The sequence below is a fragment of the Vombatus ursinus genome, unplaced genomic scaffold (assembly GCF_900497805.2).
Source record: "Vombatus ursinus unplaced genomic scaffold, bare-nosed wombat genome assembly UNPS02014786.1, whole genome shotgun sequence".
In the NCBI taxonomy this organism is placed as follows: domain Eukaryota; kingdom Metazoa; phylum Chordata; class Mammalia; order Diprotodontia; family Vombatidae; genus Vombatus; species Vombatus ursinus.
Genome location: NW_020954564.1, coordinates 34,815,880 through 34,836,645, shown reverse-complemented (window position 1 = coordinate 34,836,645; position 20,766 = coordinate 34,815,880). Strand labels below are relative to the sequence as shown.

The window sequence follows — 20,766 nt, the reverse complement described above, 5'->3', positions numbered from 1 at the left end:
GTGGGGAAAATGGAAAGAAAAGAGGGAATACTTGGAAGATATGATCACTGTAGGAACAGATTGGTCCTGATAGGAGAGGAAAACTTCTTTATGTCCTCAAACCCAATTCTCCCCTTTGTGATGGGGTGAGTATAAGCAGATTCAGGGTCAGGTGATAAATTGCAACTTCACAGCACTTAATACTCTTCTCCTGACCCTCGAGAAGACCTGCTTATTCTAGACCCCAGAAGTAACTGAATCACTTTGTCATGTAAAAAAAAGTAAAGAAGGTAGAGATAGTCCTGCTCCCCTCTGTCCTGGTCCATCTGTATTTGGCGTTTGTGGCTAGTTCCAGGTATCATTTTCTCAAGGACAATGACATGCTGGAGCACATCCAGAGAAGGATGTCTGGGATGGTGATGCCTGGAGACCAGGCCATGTGAAGATTGGTTAAATCCAGGAATATAAGAAAGGAAGACTTTGGGGAACGGGGAGAGACATAATAGTTGGTCTTCAAGTGTTTGAAGGGCCATTATGCAGAAGTATTGAAGATGTATTGGATTTGTCCTGCTTGGCCCCAGAGGACAAAACTTGGAGCCAAGGGTGAATGTTGTAGAGAGGGGAGGCAGCTAGGTGATGCAGTGGATAGAGCTCTGGCCTTGGAGTCAGGAGGACCTGAGTTCAAACGTGGTCTCAGACACATAACACTTACTAGCTATGTGACCTTGGGCAAGTCACTTAACCCCAACTGTCTAGCAAAAACAAAACAAACAACAAAAAAACAAAAAAAATGTTTCAGAGAGGAAGATTTAAGCTGGATGTAAAGAAAAGCTTGTTAATCATTAGGGCTATCCAAAAGTAGATTCAGCTGGCTTAGGAGGAGGGGAGATCTTCATGTGGGTGACCACTTGTCAGGGGTGCTGGAGAGAAAATTTGTCCTCTTATTGGAGTCAGACGGGGTGGCTGGAAGAGGTCTGAGGTCTCTTTCAACTCGATGATTCTCCGAATCTATTCTTGGTGAGGAATTGATGCATGTGGAGAAAACTCCTGGTTCTGTTGTTTGCAAGTAAGCATGCATACATTTCACCCACTGTTCTTTACTGCTGATTTTGCATTTTCTTTTTATTATTTTTGGGCCCACGTGGCAGAAAAGGTATGAAATGGTCTCAAGGAGCATTTGTTTCCACACGTCAGTGAACAGCTCTCCAAAAATAATTGCTTTTACTTGCCAAAAGCACACCTTTTAGTGAAGGTTGAGTCTACCAGTATTGCAAATAGACCCTAGCCCTGTGTTGTCTAGGACTTCTTGCCTCTGCACTCCCCCATCCATGCTTAATGACATTTTAAGAGGGGGCAGAGAGATGTATAAGAGAACTGTCCTTCATAGCTCCTTCCTCCCTGTGTGCCCAGGCCTCAGATGTTCTTCAGGGTAAAGTGTTTGCCAGAAGGCTTGGGGGAAGTTGAGGAAGCAATGAGATTTTTAAAACCAAGTGTTCTGCACTCGGACTATTTGATGAAGGATTGATTCTTAAGGTTGCTTGGAATGTGCTGTTCCTTTAAATCAGGAGTCTTTAACCTGGGGTCTGTGAACTTGGTTTTAAAAATATTTTGTTTTAGTATGTTTACCATATTTCAACATAATTGGTTTCCTCTGTAATCCTTTGTATTTAATTTCATTTATTAAAAAAAAAAAACCAGCATTTTTTTCTGAGAAGGGGTCCGCAGGCACTACCAGATGACCCGTGGACTCCATGGTGCACAAAAATGGTTAAGAACATTTGCTTTACATGAATTGTTAAGGTTCACCTCAAACTGTATCCTCATCTAGAGAGGCAAGTTGCTGTCGTGGAAAGAGTGTCAGATCTGGGTTCAAATGCTGGCTCTGGCACTTGTTAGGTGATTTACTGTAAGTCATTTAACTTCTTTGATCCTCAGTTTTCTCATCTGTAAAATAGGGATAATAATGCGTATACTACCCATCTCAGAGGATTGTTGTAAGGAGAGCGCTTTGTAAGCTACAAAGCACTATTCATATCTGTAGCTATAGCTGTAGATCTGTCTCTAATCTTGCCAAAGGATCATGTCCAGCCTGAAGGAAATGGTGTATCACTGGCCATTTTCAAGTATTGGTCCAGGGTTTCATTTTTTATTCACAGCCTAGATGATGATGGTATAAACAAAGCAGGGGATTCAGAAAGGGGGTGCCAGAGGGGAAAAGGGAACATATACCCTTTAAGCACTTAGCTTAATGTACTAGGACCTGTGTTAAGTGCATTACAAATATCTCGTTTGATCAGATCAGGAGAAATGGTCAGCAATCCTGTAGGGCAGGATTTTGTTGGAAAAGGGCCATGAATCAATTGTTAAAAAAATGATCAGGCCCTCAGAAGAAAGATACACAGCACAAAGGAGCATATTTATTGAGTTAAATAATAGCCTGGGTTGAAGATAGGATATGGATGGATCAGTATTTCATATAAATAAAAGGGTCATTGTTTTGACTAGAAACTGAAAATCAAAAATATGGAGCTCTTTAAAAAAATAAAGCAGAAATAATATAAGGTCACAGTAATATATTTACAACTCAGAAAAGTGGATCATTGGTTTTATTTTTACTTAGGCCACAAAAGTCGTAATGAAAATGACTCATTTTCACAACTCTTCAAGGATTACAGGGTGCTTTCCTCACAACACCATGTCAGGGGGCCAGTACAAATATTATTTGGGCCACTTTACAGATGAGGAAACTGAGGCACAGAGAGGTACAGTGAAATGCCAAAGGTTACCCAGACAGTGGTAGATGAACTCTTAGGTGTTCTTCTCACTTTAGATCTATGCTCCTATGACCCTATGACTCCTTTCTATTGTGGAAGTTTTTATCGTGACTTAGGACAGCACCAGTGAATAAGGCCAGTAGGGACAGTCATGGTTATAGATGATGTTTTTTCATCAGTAAAATACCTCCCAAGAGGTTATTTTCCTGTCAGCAGAGATGATCTTTGGACTCCAGTTCCACTGCTATTTTTCATGTCTTCTTTCTCTTGCTCCTAGGATGAGCAGTGTCTCTGACACCATTCCCTCAAATTTATTACAGTAGTATCAGTGACAAAGTGCAGTTTAACTTCTTCCTTTGTCTCTCCAGCTCTGATGGAGTGTTCAGTTCTTCTTAGCCATGCACAGATTGTTCAGTTTAACCAAATCAAAGCGTGTTTCCTCTGGGCAGAAAGGACCAATTATACTGTGGCACATAGAGCCATTATTGTGGTTTCTAGGCAGAGAAGGAGCCTGACTCTCTTGCAGAGAATATGTTTTGGAGATGGGTTTCTGTCCTTTATTTTTAGAGGTGAGTGCTATTTATGATTGAGTTGGCAAAGAGGGGCTAAAACAATAGTCCTTCTCATGCTTTGCTGAGCCCACAAAGACAGAAGGCCAGTGTTGGAAGCATGAGCAGCGCTAAACAGTGAACATCTATTAAGCACCTACTGTGTGCCGGACACCAAGCTAGGGATAAAAATCGACAAATGACAATCTTTGCCCTTAAGGAGTTTACATTCCATTGGGGGAGGCTTGGGTGCAAATAAGTGTAGCATGATGAAAATTGAGGTGGGAGAGAATAGTAAATAGGAAGATGGGGAGAAGAGGAGAAGGTGAGAGAAGGCTTCACAGGTGGTGGTACCTGATCTGAGCCTTGAAGGCAATGCAGACTCTGAGTGTGGGAGTGAAGAGGCAGTGCACTGCAGCTATGGAGGGCATCTTGTACACAGGAGCATCTGTCAGTAGGCAAGCATTTATTAAACACTGTCTATGAGCCAGGCACTATGCTAAGAGCTGGGGATACAAAGAAAGCCAAAAACAAGGCCCTGCCCTTAAGGAGCTCACATTCTAATGAGGGAGAAAACATGCAAACAAGTAAGTACACATGTGTGTGTACATGCTATTATATTTAAATATACTATATATGTACATATGTGTATATATCATATATATGTGTATATACACATATAAATACATATATAGTATATTTCTATATAGATCATATAAAGTATATCTTAATATATTTGTATAAATAGCATAATGTATATCAGTATAACATAATATGTAGTATAGCTTCATATATACTACATATTATATAGAAATAGACCCTGTATGTATACTATAATATAGCACAGTAGCATAATATATATAGCTTATACAACATATACATATATAGTATATGTAGTGTATGTCATGTGTATCACATATACATATCATATCTACATCTATATACATGCATGTATATACATATATCACATATGCACACAACACATACAAATATCCAATGCATACTATATATCTAGTATATATACATAACATATGCACTGTATATGATCTATAAATATGCCATATACAGTATATACAATGTATATAGTATATAGATATACTGTATATATGTGCTATATATGTGCATATAGCTTAGTATATACTATAATATATAAATATACTATATATGTATTTATGTCTTATATATATACACACATACATATAATTATATATAGTTTATATATCTATATATTTAGTATATATGGTATAATAATATATATAGAATATGAAGTATATCTTACTATGTACTATATATCAATATATATGGAGTGTATACTATATATAGTATAGGATATATGGTATATATCTTATATGTGGTATACATATTAAGTATGTAGTATACTTATATTGACAGTATATTGAATACACATCCTATTTCCTAGTGTGCATATGTGTGTGTGTGTGGGTATGCTTATATAAGCTATATATAAATATATAATATATGTATATCAAGGGGGGAACCTGAGGCCTCAAGGCCACATGTGGCCTTCTAGGTCCTTGGGTATGACCTTTTGACTGAGTTCAAGTTTTACAGAACAAATCCTTTTATTAATTTATTTATTAAGACTTAGAGGGCAACATGTGGCCTTGAGGCTGCAGATTCCCCACCCCTAGCTATATAAACGTATGTCTTAATATATTCTACATTTACTATTACATATAATATATAGAGACATATAAACTATATATTACATAAATAAATATATTCCATATAAAAATATGCTACAAATGAATACATATGTGTATGCATGTGTGCATGTACATGTGTGTATGTCTATATGTATGTAAAATATAAATGACAGGCAATCTTAGAGGGAAGGCTCCAGCAGTGGAGGGGAACAGCAAAAGCAGATTGTGGAAGGTTGGTCTTGATATGAGTCTGGAAGAAGCCAGGGAAGGCCAGAGGCAGAGGTACAGCGGGAGGAGGACAACCAGTGAACATGCACGAAGTAAGAGAGTGGTGTTTCAAGTCTGAGGAATGGCTAGTATTCTAGTAGTTTGGCTGGAATGTAGAGGTGATAAAGGAAAGTAGCTGGCACTGTTAGGCTAAGGAGTTTGTTTTTTCTTATAAGAAATAGGGGAGTGCTCAAGGTTTTTGAACTAGAGAGTGACATAGCCAGACTGGAACTTTAGGAAGATAATTTTGCTTTTAGTAAATAGTATTTTGTAATTTTTCCAGTTACTTGTAAAGATAGTTTTCAACATTTATTTTTTAATAAGATTTTGAGTTTCAAATTTTTTTCTTCCTTCCTCTCATCCCCCCTTCCCAAGACAGCAAACAATCTGATATAGGCTATAGACATGCAATCATGTAAGCATATTTCCACATTAGTCATGTTGTGAAAGAAACAGAACAAAAGAGAAAAACTGCAAGAAACAAAAAAACAAAAAAAAGTGAAAACAGTATGCTTTGATCAGCATTTAGACTCCATAGTTCTTTCTCTAGATGTGGATAGCATTTTACATGATGTGTCTTTTGGAATTGTCGTGGATCATTGCATTGCCGAGAAGAGCTAAGTCTATCAGAGTTGATCACTACACAGTGTTGCTGTTACTGTGTACAATGCTCTCCTAGTTCTGCTCACTTCACTCAGCAACAGTTGGTGTAAGTCTTTAGGAAGATAATTCTTGCAGCTGTGAAGCAGACGGCTTGGAGTGGGAAGGGACTCAACGCGGAGAACATTTAAAAGTCTGTAACTGTAGTCTCGGTGAGAAGTGATGAGTGCCTCAAACAGCATGGTAGCTATGTAAAGCTACAGAGGAGACCAGAGGTGACATGTTATGGAGGCATACTTGAGAAGATTTGGCAGTTTACAGGAGGCCAAGAGGATAGAGCTGTCAACAGTATCAAAGGAAATCAGTTAACTTATCAACTAGTCAATTCATAAGTATTTATGAAGTCCCACCTATGTGCCAGGAAACACTAGCTATGGAGGATTCAAAGGGAAAGAAGAGAAAGAATCCATCCCTGTCTTCAAGGAGCTTACATTCTGTTGGGAGAATAAAGTACACATGAGTTTTGTGAGCTCTTTGAACTTTGGATCATTTATAGTGACTAAGATTGCCTTAGCAAAGTGTCTGCCACATAATAGGTACTTAATAAATGTTTGTTGACCTCACTTGACTAGATCCCTGAAGAAACCTAAATGCATTTATGGAGCAAGAGGTCACTCCTACCTCCCACCTTCTGCAAACAGGAGTCAACTAAAAACAACCTATAAAAATTCAGTTTTAAAAAATCTTAACCTGAAATGAATGTGGTCTTCATTAGGAATTTCTCACCTATGCTTTTCTACAGCAGAGGGATGATTGCTTGCTGTCTCCTGAAGCCACCATATGGTTAGCTTGGTCTCTGGTCAAAATCAGTGTGTTTGAGCAGGTTGGAAACAGCACTCCCCCAGGATGCCACTGGCCAGGCATACTGCAGAGCTCACTACATCCCCTATGCTCCCATCAAGACTGTCCGTGCAGTGGTCTTAGCTATTTCCAAGAGAGCTTTGATTTGGCAAGGATGCTTGGAAACAGTTCTTCAGAGTTATAGCCAAAGCTGAATCTGGTATTTCCAAAAAGCATCCTGCCTAACATTTCCTGATGCCAGCCATCTGTTCATGGGAAGGACTAAGATGCATATACCTGTTGCTCTCTGTGTTTTCAAATGTACTGTGATTGCTAGTATTATTGCTTGCCTGCGTGTATACATTCTCAGGAGCCTCACAAATTGGACAATCTGTCTTTCTTTAAAAACTTTACCTTAAATCTCTGCTAATAAAAAGCATCTCCCAGTCATTATCTATACTAGCTGCCAAGATATTCTGTAGCCCCTTTGCTTATAAAAATGAGGAGCTGGATCCTTATATTGTGCAAACCAGTCCCCATTTGTAGGCTGGGCACTTGAGGAAGCTGAATTAATTCTTTGGCACCCAGGATACAATTTAGTCTGCACAGGGAGGGACTGTGTGGGATGAAGTTTCTTTGTAATTATGACCCCCCACCCCAATGTGCATTGTGGCATTGTGCATAGCATGAAAGCATCTGGATTTAGAATCTAATGATGGATGCTTGAATGTTAGCCCTGCCATTTAACCACTGTAATCTTGGCAAGTGGCTTCCCATCTCTCTGGCCCTCTGTTTCCTTTTCTAAACGGGGGAGGTTGAGCCAGATCTGGGGTTTTTAACCTAGGGTCCATGAAATTGTTTAAAATACATATATACAAACACACATATGTATTTCAATATAATTGGTTTCCTTTATAATCCTATGTGTTTTATTTTATGCATTCAAACACATTATTCTGAGAAGGGGTGCTTAGGATTCACCAGATTGCAGAAGAGATCTAGGACACCAAAAAGGTTAAGAACCCTTGGGCTAGACAATCTCTGAAGTCCATGCCAGTTTTAAATCCTATCACCCTGCTAACTACTGTGATTAAATGCTCTCCTCCACACATGGTAGGGTCTGTCACTCTTAAGACAAGTTTAAAATATTTATTAAGTATTAGTTAAGAGGGTAGTAAAAAGAATACTGAAATTGGAATCCTAAGGCCTAGATTCCTGTCCTGGATCTGACACTTACTAAATGCATACCCTTGGGCAAGTCATTTAGTTGCTCTTTGAGCCTCAGAATCTTTTTTGCCCATTTTAATTTTTTAATTTTTAAAAATTTATTTAGTATTTTATTTTTCTCCAGTTACATGTAAAAGCAGTTACTTAGCATTTGTTTTTAAAACGTTGAGTTCCAAATTCTCTCCCTTCCTCCTTCCCCCCCTCATTGAGAAGGCAAGCAGTTTGATATAGGTTATACATGTGTAGTCATGCAGAACATATTTCTGTATTAGTCATGTTGTGAAAGAAAATATAGATCAGAAAAAAACTCAAGAAAAAGCAAAAAGGTAAAAAAAAGTATCCTTCAGTCTGTATTCAGACACCATTAGTTCTTTCTCTGGGGATGGATAGCATTTTTCATCATAAGGCCTTCAGAGTTGTCTTGCTGAGAATAGCTAAATCATTCACAGCTAATCATCTTACAGTATTGCTGTTACTTTGTACACAATATATTTCACTTTGCATTAGCTCATTTAAGTCTTTCCAAGTTTTTCTGAGAGCATCCTGCTCATTATTTCTTATAGCACAATAGTATTCCATCACAATCACGTAGCACAATTTGTTCAGCCATTCCCAATTGATAAGCATCCCCTCAATTTCCAGTTCTTTGCCACTGGAAATGAGCTGCTATAAATATTTTTGTACATAAAGGTCTTTTTCCTTTGTGTTTTTTATCTCTTTTTGGATATAGATCTAGTAGTGGCATTGCTAGGTCAAAGGGTATGCATGGTTTTATAGCTTTTGGGGCATAGTTCCAAATTGCTCTAAAGAATGGTTGAATCAGTTCACAACTCCACCAACAATGCATTAGTGTTCCAATTTTCCCACATCCCCTCCAACATTGGTCATTTTCCTTTTCTGTCCTATTAGCCAATCTAATAGGTGTGAGGTAGTACCTCAGAATTGTTTTAATTTGCATTTCTCCAATCAGTAGTGATTTAGAGCATTTTTTCACATGGCTACAAATAGCTTTGATTACTTCATCTGACAACTTCATATCTTTTGGTCATTTATCAGTTGAAGAGTGGCTCTTATTTTTTTATAAATTTGACTCATTTCTCATTAATGAGGTCTGTATCAGAGAAACTTGCTTCAAATTTTTTTTCACAGTTAGGATTGCTAAATATATTTCCCTCCATCCTAGTCTCCCCCCTTTATTCTATTCTCTCTCTTTTCACCGTGTCCCTCCTCAAAAGTGTCTTGCTCTGACTACCCCCCCCATTTGCCCTCCCTTTTATCACACAAACCCCTTCTTTTTTACCCTTCCCCCCCTACTTTCCTGAAAGGTAAGATAGATTTTTATAATCAATTAGCTTCAGAAGTTTTTGCTGCAAAATGAGAATGATACGACTTGAATTATCTACTGCTTAGTTTTGTTGTGAAGAAAGTGTGCCATCAATCTTAAATTGCTACAGATGTATGAATAGTTGAAATGATAGGATTCTAGAGAACTGTTCTGCTGAGGACCCTTGAGTGTCCTAACTCCTAACTTGAGTTAGAACCTGGGGAAATAGAGAACCTGGTCACCTGAAAGAACGAAGACATGACAATTTGTTGGGCTCAGTGCCTGTCAGTCCTCATTGCTCTGCAAATGATTGAAAGTTTGAGTCTAGAAACAGTCTAGACTTTCTGCCCCCAAAGAGTTTATTTGGTTGAATGAAAGGACCCCAAAACAGTGTTTAATGAATGACTCAATATCAACTTGGAGGTCTCTAATGTAGTACCTCCTGAATCTGCCCTTGGCCTAGTTCTTTTCAGTTTTTTTTTCTTAATGACTTTGATAAATGATTAGACCTGCCAATCTAATTTACTGATGATATGAAGTTGGGAGGGATAGCCAGCATGTTGGGTGACAGTCAGAATCCAATAAACATCTCAATAAATAGGCTGAAATAATGGGCTAATAAGATGAAATTTTAATAGAGATTAAGTCCTGCCATTGGAATAAAAAAATACATTTCTCAAGTAGAATGTAGATAAGAGGTAGCTAGATAAGGGCTCATGGGATTGATCAGGGCTTTAACTGGACTACAAACTCAATATGAATCAACACTGTAACATGACAGCTTAAGAAGTTGATTGCATTTTAGAGTGCTTTAAAGAGGAACCCTCTATAAGGTCCAGAACATGAGTGGTGGTAATCCCATTATACCTACCTCAGCAGTATTATGTTTGGTTCTGGGAACCACTACAAGAGGATTGATGAAATGACTGGTCCAGCTGATGAGATTGTGTTTAACCTGGAAAAAAGAAGACTTAGAGGGGACATGATAGGTGTCTTTAATTAATGGAAGGGCTGTTAAGGGGAAGAAGGATTAAATTTGTTCTGTTTAGTGACAGAGGGCAGAACTAGAATACTGTGTGACATTTGCAGATGCCAGTTTTGACTTAAGATCAGGATAAAACTTCCTAATAATTCAAGCTGCCTATGAAAGCGGCTAGGTGGCACAACGGCTAGAGTACTGGGCTTTGAAAGAGGAAGGCCTGGGTTCAAATAAGACACTTCCTAGCTGGACAAGTCACTTAACCTGCTTCTGCCTCAGTTTCTGCATCTGTAAAAAAGGATAATAATAGCACCTATCTCCCATGGTTTTTATAAGGATAAGGTGAAATAATATTTGTGAAGTACTTTCCAGACCTTAAAATGCTAGCTGTTATTAAATGTAATGGAGCTGCCTAAGGAGAGAACGGGTTGTTTTTCTCTGAAGACCTTCGGGTAAAGAGGGCTGGAACACCCTTTACTGGGGAAGTTATAAATTCTTGGGATTTAATCTTTTTTTTAAACTTATTTTGTTTTTAATTCATGGAACAAAACAAGCATTTCCATAGCACAGTCCAATAAAAAATATGAATGCACATGAAACTACAAGTCTGTCATATACAACTTTCTGTTCCCTCCAAATGTGGGTGAAGTAGGGGATAGGAAGGTGGGGGGAGAAGATAAGGTAACAGGGATAGGGTAAAAAGAGAGGCTGAGAAAGAAAATAGTGAGTAAAAATAAAATGGAGGGAAATTGGGATTGAATTTTGATCATATAGGGGTTAGATTAGTGGGTCTCTTCCAAATGGGATGCTATGCATTGCTCGGGATGATAGAAATGTTTTTGTTATGTAAAGCTCAGTGATCTCATTTTTTCCGTGTTTTATAGGCAAGTTTATCAATGCAGTGATGGTGTTTTATAGGAATATGGGAATAGCTGACATTTCTCTAGTACCTGGAGGTTTATGAGGCATTTTCCTCATGATGACCCTGTGAATGTGAGATCTCAGAGTTAGAGCTGGAAAGGACCCGAGAAATGAATTAGTCCAGTTCTCTTATTTTAGAGATGAGGCACTGAGACCCGAAGACCTTAAGTGACTTCCTTTTGTTTCTCGTTTTTTTTTTTGGTTTTTTTTTGGGGGGGGCGGCTAGGCAATGGGGTTAAGTGACTTGCTCAGGGTCACACAGCTAGTAAGTGTCAAGTGTATGAGACCGAATTTGAACTCAGGTCCTCCTGACTCCAAGGCCAGAGATCTATCCATTGCGCCACCTAGCTGCCCCAAGTGACTTCCTTTTAAATGACTTGCCCAAGGTCACACATGTAAGAAGTAGTGATGTGAACCTCAGTCCTCTGACTTTAAATGCAGAATGCTTTTCTTTGTTCTATACAGGAGGTGGAAACATTATTCCCTTTCTACAGATGAGAGAGATATAGTGAGGTGAAGTGACTTCCCTAGTCATTCAGCTAGGAAGTGTCAGGAGTCAGGTTTTGAACTCAGAACTTAGAATGCCAGAACTGGAAAGGAGTTTCGTCTAGCCTACCACTTCCATTTTACAGTTGAGAAAACTGAGGTCCAGAGAGGGAGAATAATTTGACGAAGTCCACACAGCTAATTAATGACATGGCTTAGACTAGAACCCAAAATATTGTTGAGGTTAATGTGTTGAGCTGTGTAATTTCTTGTAAATGAGTTTATGTGCCCTTCAAAATGCACTTTATCCTTCCTACTTACTCTAAAATCTATGATGGTGGGAAAGTCATAGTCAAGGTTTAGTGCTTCAGATTTGGGTCCCTCCAAACTGATAAACTCCCTTTGCTTTGTCCTGCCCCCTTACCCTCTGCAGGTGAACCTGGTACTTGGTGAAGGGAGGTCCCTGGGCCTCATGATAAGAGGAGGAGCAGAGTATGCCTTGGGGATTTATATCACTGGTGTGGATCCAGGGTCTGAAGCAGAAAGCAGTGGTCTCAAGGTGAGAGCTATCCTAACAATCCCATGAGCTTCGGTTTGAGTGGGGAGAGATGGGCTATCTTTGCAACCTTTACCTTCACTTGATAGTAATCAGATTATTATTTTGTAAGTTATTTTCAGTGATGTCTGACTCTCTGTGACTCCATTTGGGGTTTTCTTCGCAAAGATACTAGAGTGGTTTGCCATTTCCTTCTCCATCTCATTTTACAGATGAAAAAGTGAGGCAAACAGTGACTTGCCTAGGGTCACACAACTAGTAGGTGTCTGAGGCTCAATTTGAATTCAGGTCTTCCTGACTTCAGTCCCAGTGCTCTAATCTGCTGTGCCACCTACCTACCCTGGTAATCAGATTGATTGCTGGGCTAAGTCTTGTGGTCCTGACTTATTTGGCTCTACCTTGGGCTTGGTAGCATTTTAAATAAATGGTAAAGATTTTAACAAATTTTTTAACCGTTTTAAACAAATGGTTAATGGTCCCAGTGGTAGGGCCCTTCTTACACTAGTTGTCAAACAGTTTGGTGATGCTCTAGGAAAGGAATGCAGCTTCCTAAGTGATAGGGGCCATTTAGACCCATGTAGAGGTATCTGCAGCTCCCATCAGGCACCAGCACAACATGACTCTTCACTTTCACCCTGCAATATCTAATCTGTTGCCAGGTCCTACTGATTCTGCCTTTGCAGCATCTCTCGTCTACACCCCTTTCTCTTTTCTGACACTCACCACCCTAGTACGGTCCCTCATCACCTCATGCCTGGACTATTAAAATAGCCTTCTGGCTGGTCTCCCTGCCTCTAGTGTCTCCTCCATCCACCCCATCCTTCATTCAGCTATCATAATGATCTTTCTAAAGCATAAGTCTAACCATGTGTCTCCTTCTCCCTATTCCTCCAATAAACTGCAGTGGCTCTATGTACATAGTTTATTATATGTTTTCTCCTCAGTTAAGATGTAAGGGCCTTGAGGGCAAAGATCCTCTTTTTCCTTCCTTTGTATCTTCAGAACCTAGTATCATGTTTGCCCAATTTGTTGTTGTTCGGTCGTTTTCAGTAGTGTCTGACTCTTAGTGACCCCATTTGGGGTTTTCTTGGCAGAGTTACTGGTGATTTGCCATTTCCTTCTCCAGCTCATTTTACAGATGAGGAAACTGAGGCAAACTGGGTTAAGTGACTTGCCCAGGATCACACAGCTAGGAAAGATCTGAGGCTGAATTTGAACTCAGGTCTTCTTGATTCCAGGACCAGCACTCTATCCACTATGCCACCTAACTGCCCTTTTACTCCATAGAAAGTGCTTAATAAGTTCTTGTAGACTGACTGACCAAACACATGCCCCATATACAGCTTCTGATTTCCATGGTCTCAGGTTTGCTTACTGGTGTGCTTGTTAGAACAGAGTAGAGAAAAGTCCATGAGCTAGAGCCCTATTTGATGATTACAAGACTGCTTAGGGCTTCCAGGCTGCTAGAAGGTGGAGACTGAGTCTCTGTCATTGTCTTAAACTATTACTGTGTTAAAGAGACTAAGCACTTAATGATGATTTTTTTTTTCTGATGAAGGTGATCCCAAGGGGGAAGTTGGACAAGCCTCTGTACACAGCAGACACTAAATAAATACTGATTGACTGACCCAGTGATATGGAGTCAGATGAAACCTGGGGTTTGGGCCTATATGTCCTTCATTTTCTAATTTCTGCCACTGTAGCTAACCAAGTTTTGAGACATGAACTCTGAGGAGTAAGGCAGCTTATCTCTGCCCTGTTTTTTAGAGAACTTGCTTAATCTCTGTGGGATTCATTTGAGAACAATATAGATCAGACCTTGGTGATGAATGGTTTATTACTTAGCCTGGCAGATAAGGCCCCAAATCTGTAGCCTGGAAAATTTTCATCAACTGAACCCATGATTCCATTTTTACTCCTTCCTGCTGAAGGGTACAGTGGGGGAAACATTTTGCTTGAGAGCCCAGAGACCTAGGCCTCATATGCCTTTAACTGTGCCAGTTTGGGCAAGACAATTGACCTTGGTGGGTCCCAAGTTTCCTCTTTTGTGAAATAGTCATAGGCTCTAGCTACAGGGGATGGAGTCAGGACCCCTGGGCTCTCTGCCTTATAGATAGCAGTGTGACTGTCAGCAAGTTCCTTGCCTGCTCTGAGCCTCAGTTTCCTTATCTATAACAGGGGGATGCTATTACTTATATTGCCTATCTCACAGTGCTGTTTAAGTGCTCTTATAAACCTTAAAGCATTATAGATACCTGAATGCCTCTGTTTACAGAATTGAAGCAGCTTAATGGACCAAGATTGTCTCCAAGGTCTCCTGTATCTGTGATAATGCTCATACCTGTTCTATCCTCTTTCTTCTAAATGGACTAAGAAAACATCAGCATCTTCCTGTAGCAAACACATTCTGAGTACTTAAACAAAAACTTATCTTGGAAATTGGAAATATCCTGCCCCCTTCCCCTTTTCCTCCCTTCCCTCTTCCTCTACCCTTCGCCATAACCCTTTTTCTGCCCCTCTCTTTTATCCAGCATGGTAGTGGAAAGAGTTCTGGATCTGGAGTCAAAGGTGGTTGTATTCAAACCCCAACTCTGCTTCTTATTACCTCTGTCGCTTGGGCCTCAGTTTCCTCATTTGCAAAATGAAGGGTTTGGACTAGATGAGATTTAACGTTCCTTCCAGCCTTAAACCTGTTGTCTCCTTCTCTTTCTTCCTCATAAATAACTTGGAAGGATAGACATAGGAAGGATGTTTATTTGGCCACTTTTCAAGAAATTCTATAGAGGCATTGATGACTTTGCGCTTGTGATTACATCGTGGGCAATAAAATGCTTTATTTGCACATAAAGTGCCTTTCACAGAGCTCTTGCTATCTACAATATCAAATGCAGTAAAGTATTTTATATTCTTCACTACTGTTACTGCTTTCTCCTGAAAAGGAGATGTGTGAACATCTCCATACTCTGTGTTTTATCAGAAGCCCATTTGACTAATGTACTTTTCAGTGTGGATAATTGCACTGCAAATACATAGGAAAAAGGGAGATTGATCATGTAGGTGGCAAGCCAATCACATGCATTATTTGTAAATAGTTTTCATTTTTGTCTAATGAGACAGCCTCCGGGTGAAAACACCAACTCTTCCTGCAGGGCTTTGAGCTTACAGCCTGTGCAGCTCTGGGAGGGCCTGCCTTAGAGCCAGAATCAAGGAGAAGAACCCCACCTACCTTCTGGCCCACCTACTCAAAGTCTTCACCAGCTCTTGCTTAGGTTGCTAGGCCAGCTGCTTTTCTCCAGCAGTTACTCCTAGGGACATCAAGGCACCACTGGAAGCAGCATTAAAGCTTTCAAGACCGTGAGAAAATCTTTTCTGAGCCATTGCATCACCATAGGAAACTCCAGTGGAACCAGGGAGGGAGACAGTAGCTAAGTCCAGGAGAGACTCTGGCTCATTGGAGGATGTGGACTGTGCTTGAATCAAAATGAGACCCCAGAAGAGGGCTTTCAGAAGGGCTGCCATACCTTTCCACTTAAAAGGGGGAAAGAACAGGTTTTCTTGACAGTAGCAGTTGAAACAAACCATGTAAGAAAGATGCTTCAGGAAAACTTGAAAAAGAAAGTCATGCTGTCTCAGGGGTTCCTGGGTTCTTATCTGACAGGAAATACTTTTCAGACCTAAACATAAGCATCTCAGGGCTTTGCTTGTAGTATCACCAGCTGCCTGTCTGTATCAAATATCCTTTTAGATCTATCCTTTTTTTCTTATTCTCACTTTTCAAATGTCATCCTGTCTAGGACCCAAGATAAATCACCTTAAAATCCTTTCTCTTCTCTTTAAATGCTATCCATGCATTCATCTCATCCAACCTGTACACATCCCTGATAAGTATTCACCCAGTTTCTTCCTAAGACCTTCAGGGTTGGGGAACTTCCCCTCCAGGCAGCCCATTCCCTTTGAGCATCTCAAATTGCTAGGAATTTTTTCCTCACACAGGACTGAAATTTGCCTCTCTGTTAATTTACACCCACTGTTCCAACCACAGAGGGTGATCTACTCTCTAGGGCCAGATGGAACGAGCGTACTCCTCCATTTGCCTGGTAGCCCTTCAAAAGCTGAAGAAAAATATCAAACACATCCCCTCTGTCTTTTCTTCAGGCTAAACATGATGCAGCATTAAAGCAGTCAGGTGGCACAGATAGCATGCTGGACATGGAGTCAGGAGGACCAAAGTTCAAATCCAGCCTCAGACACTTACTTAACTGTGTGTCCCAGGGCAAATCACTTAAGCTTTCTCAGCCTCAGTTTCCTCATCTGTAAAATGGAGATGATACTAACCCCTACCTCACAGGGTTGGTGAGATTAACATATGTAAAGGGCTTTGAAAACCATAAAGTGCTACAAAAATATTAAGTTGTTATTATTAACAATGTTCAGTGTCACAGTGTGCAAGTAAGGGACAGGCTCACAGTATTTCTGTCCTGTCTAGTTTCTGCATCAGGTGTCAGACATCACTCAGAACACAAGGATTCAAACAAATAATCACATCTATATCTGTATCCAGGTAGATATATAGCTATATCTAGGTATGTATGAATATATATATGTATGTGTGTGTGTCTATTTGTAGGTATAGATATATGTAAGTAGGTATGTATATGTGTGTCAGTATATACACATGTTTTTTAATATATGTGTATATACACACATACATATATACATACATATACATATACTTATATTCCAGTAACCCCAGTTAGAAGCCATTCTCAAGGTGACTAAAAGCAGTTCAGGAGGATAAAAGCCACCTATAGGAAGGCTAAAAGTAATAGTAAGGAGGTTCCCTGGGATCTTAGGAGCTCCCAAACTCCTAAAAACTTCTTTTATATCCTTCTCACCCGATGGACCCACAGTTGGGTCCTAGATCAATCCAGCTCAGGGCTAAGTTAATCCAAACTGGCCCAGCTGAGCACTTCAACTTTCTCGCTCACAATATTCCCAGCTGGTTTTGTGTGGGAGTGTTGATATTAACTCATGTCTCCACAGTTCCCCCAGGATTCTGGTGCATAAAAACTTCCCAACTCCTTCATTGAGGATTTTTGACTTGAACTCAACTCCAATGCCAACTGGGAAAATTAAAGCTTCTCTCTCTTGAATAGAACTAGGAACTGGGACTGGGACAAAGAGAGATTTGGTGTTTATTTTATTAGAGAAACCAACTCAAGAGGCACTGTCATCCTTTCTAGTTTATTTTCAGCAAATCTTGCTGAAAGACAGTGACAATTTATATCCCTGACCAGGGTGTCAGCCTAGCCATTTAAATCTACTTTTTCTGAGATACCCACATTCCTCTGAGATAAACCAACAAGCAGATAACAGCAGTCTCTGAGGCTGCCTTCCAGCATAATGCCACTGGCTTTTCTGTGACAGGAGACAGATCTCTCAAATCAGCCTAATTTATTCGTGCCTTTTGCCAGTCTGCCAATGTTCTCTCGGAAACTCCAGTCTCTGAGATTTAAGTGGGTGGAGAGGGAGAAAAGAATTCAGAAACCTGTACCTACCTGGCCAAGGCTAATAATCATTCATTTCCATTGTCAGTGATTTGGTGCCCCTCCTGCCGCTCCATTTCCTTCACAGGTGAGGCAGCTTAGCTTAGTGGAGAGAAGGTTGGACTCCAGAGTGCTGGGTTTGAATTTGAGCTCTGACATTTATTAGCTGTGGGAACCTTGAGTAATTCACTTTCCTGATTCTTGGTTTCTGTTGTTTTTAAAACGGGGATGATAATAATATTTGTGTTACCTGCTTCACAAAGTTGTTTTGAGGAAAGCGTTTTCTGAAACCCCTGTGACAACAAATGTCATCCTTAGAAAATAGCTTCTTGGTTCAGATAGACATTTGTTTTATAACATTTCCCTGAACTCACTGCCATTTCAAAATATTGATCCCATTTTAAAGAGAGGGAAAGCACACTGGTGGAGTACTGGACTGGAAGATGGATGGGTTTTGTCACTAACCAGATTTGTGAATCTTGGCAACTTAATTTATATAGGACTCAGTTTCTATAGTCCTGCCCCTGCTTTCAGGTAATACCTCATCTGTTTACTGTATACATATTTTATATTTACTTGTAAGTATATATATTGTTTTACCTGATGGAAAATAAACCCCTTGAGGACAAGATCTGTTCAGTTTTTGTGTTTATATCCTTAGGGGCTGGCATTCTGCCTGTCACATAGCAGGTCCTTAGAAAAGACTGTTAATGATTGATTGGTTGATTGATCTGGAGAAAGAGAGGTTTGGACTAGATGATCTCTGAAGGTCCTTCCAGCATTCTGTGATGCTGTGAGTCTAGACAGAGCAAAACTAGAAATTGATATTCACTATCTTTCTCTGTGTGTGTATGTGTGCTTTCTCCCACCCTACTCCTACTCCCTCCGTCATTTCCTCTGAATGAAATATGAGGAAACGAGTCCCTGAAATATCTTGTTATTTCCCTGTTTCCCCCCTTCACTGAGCAGCAGTTGAAGAAGCCTCCATGTCAATGCTGATGCCGCATTGTGACACTCCCATCAAACTCTGAGCTTATTGATTTTTAATGTTGCCGAGGCTCTGCTGTTTTCTCCAGCACTGCTTGGGTGTTCACCAGATGCCTGGTATCTATTGAACATAATGCTCTGTGCACTCCTTGGAATTCACTGATTTGTATACACAACATGCTATGAATTGAAAACATGTGAAGAAGGAGGGTTGGGAGGAGGTAGAGACCCTGGGTTAATGTAAATAATCTTTGTTGATTTCCAAAAGATACAGGCAAATGGCTTGTTTGAATCCCAGGTGTTATGACTGTTACTAAACTTTGATGGTAAAATAAGCATTTATTGATAGGCCTGTGAAAGAATGATGCATCTCCCCCCACCATTGGTGTGCAAGGCATGGTATGTATGTTACAGCTTGGTCTATCTCATGTATCATTACAAAACAGGAGTCTCTTAGCTCCATCTCTCATTTATGGGATTTCTTCTTAGAATGGTAGTCTTGGGCCTTTTCTGAAATGAGGCACTTTGTTGGCTCTACCCACTGAACTTTCAGAAGGCTCCCTTGCTGAGCATGATGGAGACATGGATCATAGGATTATACATTCAGTGTTGAAAGGGACATTGGAAGGTCCAACCACCTTTTTATAGATGAGAAAACTGAGGCTTACAGAGGTAAAGGACACCCAGGTAGTAAATGACCAAGGGCTCCTGTATACTCTTCCCTGAGCATTATGTCTTCATATAGAGGAAAGAATCCTAATTTTAGTGTCTGCAGATCCGAGTTCAAAGTCCAGATCTATTGCTTAAAATCTATGTACTCTTCAGCAAGTCATCTTACTTCTCTGGGCCTCAGTTTCCCCATTTGCAAGATGGGGGGATTGGACCATGGATGGTCCAGTTTTAGAGCTAAGGTTCCTTTTAGCTCTAAATATATGACTCCAAGAGGGAACAAGTGAGTTTTGTTAAGGAACTGCTCTGGAAAAAACCTGGTAGGATTTAATGAAAGAACTCCTCTCTCCTGGAAGGCAGAGTGAAGTTTTTATCTACCAGTGATGATTACAAGTGGATGAGTGAGAATTTCAGTCTCTTGTTTCATCCTTTAATTCTCCCCCCACCTTCCCTACTCTTTCTTCTTTTCTATGTGTAAATATCTTTGCATATCATATATGTATATAGTATGTGTGTATATCTATACATATATAATAGTATATGTACACACATGTATATGTGAATATGTTTTTGTGTGTTTTGCTGTATTTACTTCCATGCACCAATTTCTCTGTAACGTTGCTTTTATATAGTAATTTTTTTACGTCTGTCTTTCATATCTGTTTTCTCACATGGCCCTCACAATATCTATGTGAGGTAGGCAGGGCAGGTATTCCTATATCCTTTGTACATAGTGAGGAAACTTGTGGGAAACTTGAGGGAAGATTGTTGACTAGCCAAAATTCCCACAGCAAAGTAGTACAGTCAGGGCTGGGACCCAGAAGATCTGACTTTTAGCCTCTCAAGGAGAGAATCCTTGAAGGAATTCGGAATAACTGAAGAGGAAATAGGCTGTAGATTGGAAAGATTCCCATAAGACTAAGATAACACCAGTGTTTGCTGTTAGTAGAAAACACATATAGGTTCCTTCAACTCCTAACACAAATGAAATATTTATTAAGTGCTTAGCATAGCAATGCCTAGCACATAGTAGGCACTTATTAAATCCTTCCTTCCCTCCCTCCCTTTTTCTGCCTTCCTGCCTTCCTTCCTGCCTTCCTTCCTCCCTCCCTCCCTCTCTTCCTTCCTTCCTTCCTTCCTTCCTTCCTTCCTTCCTTCCTTCCTTCCCCTAGTGCAGGCCTGCACAACATTCAGCCCATGAAAGGGTTTTGGATCATCCATGAAAGGATTGTGGTCAGCCAGCAAAAAAAGTAGAAGATGTAAAACAGGCCTGTATAACATACCTCCCATAGGCTACTTTGGCAGGCTGCAAGCCACCCATGGGCTATCTATCTATCTATTTATCTATCTATCTATCTATCTATCTATCTATCTATCTATCTATCTATCTATCTAT

The 20,766-nt window shown here is 39.9% G+C and overlaps 1 protein-coding gene across 9 annotated transcripts in view; it reads left to right on the top strand.

The window, feature by feature from the left end:
• LOC114047369 (whirlin-like) overlaps nt 1–20,766 on the top strand; it is a 134,603-nt gene that overhangs the window by 47,632 nt on the left and 66,205 nt on the right. For 8 of the 9 annotated variants that reach the window (XM_027868185.1, XM_027868184.1, XM_027868182.1 and 5 more), the window contains exon 3: nt 12,046–12,171. The exons of the other annotated variant lie outside the window; for it this stretch is intronic. In XM_027868185.1, the coding sequence (XP_027723986.1) occupies nt 12,046–12,171 (126 nt within the window). The remainder of the gene's footprint in view (nt 1–12,045; nt 12,172–20,766) is intronic. 9 annotated transcript variants of the gene reach the window in all.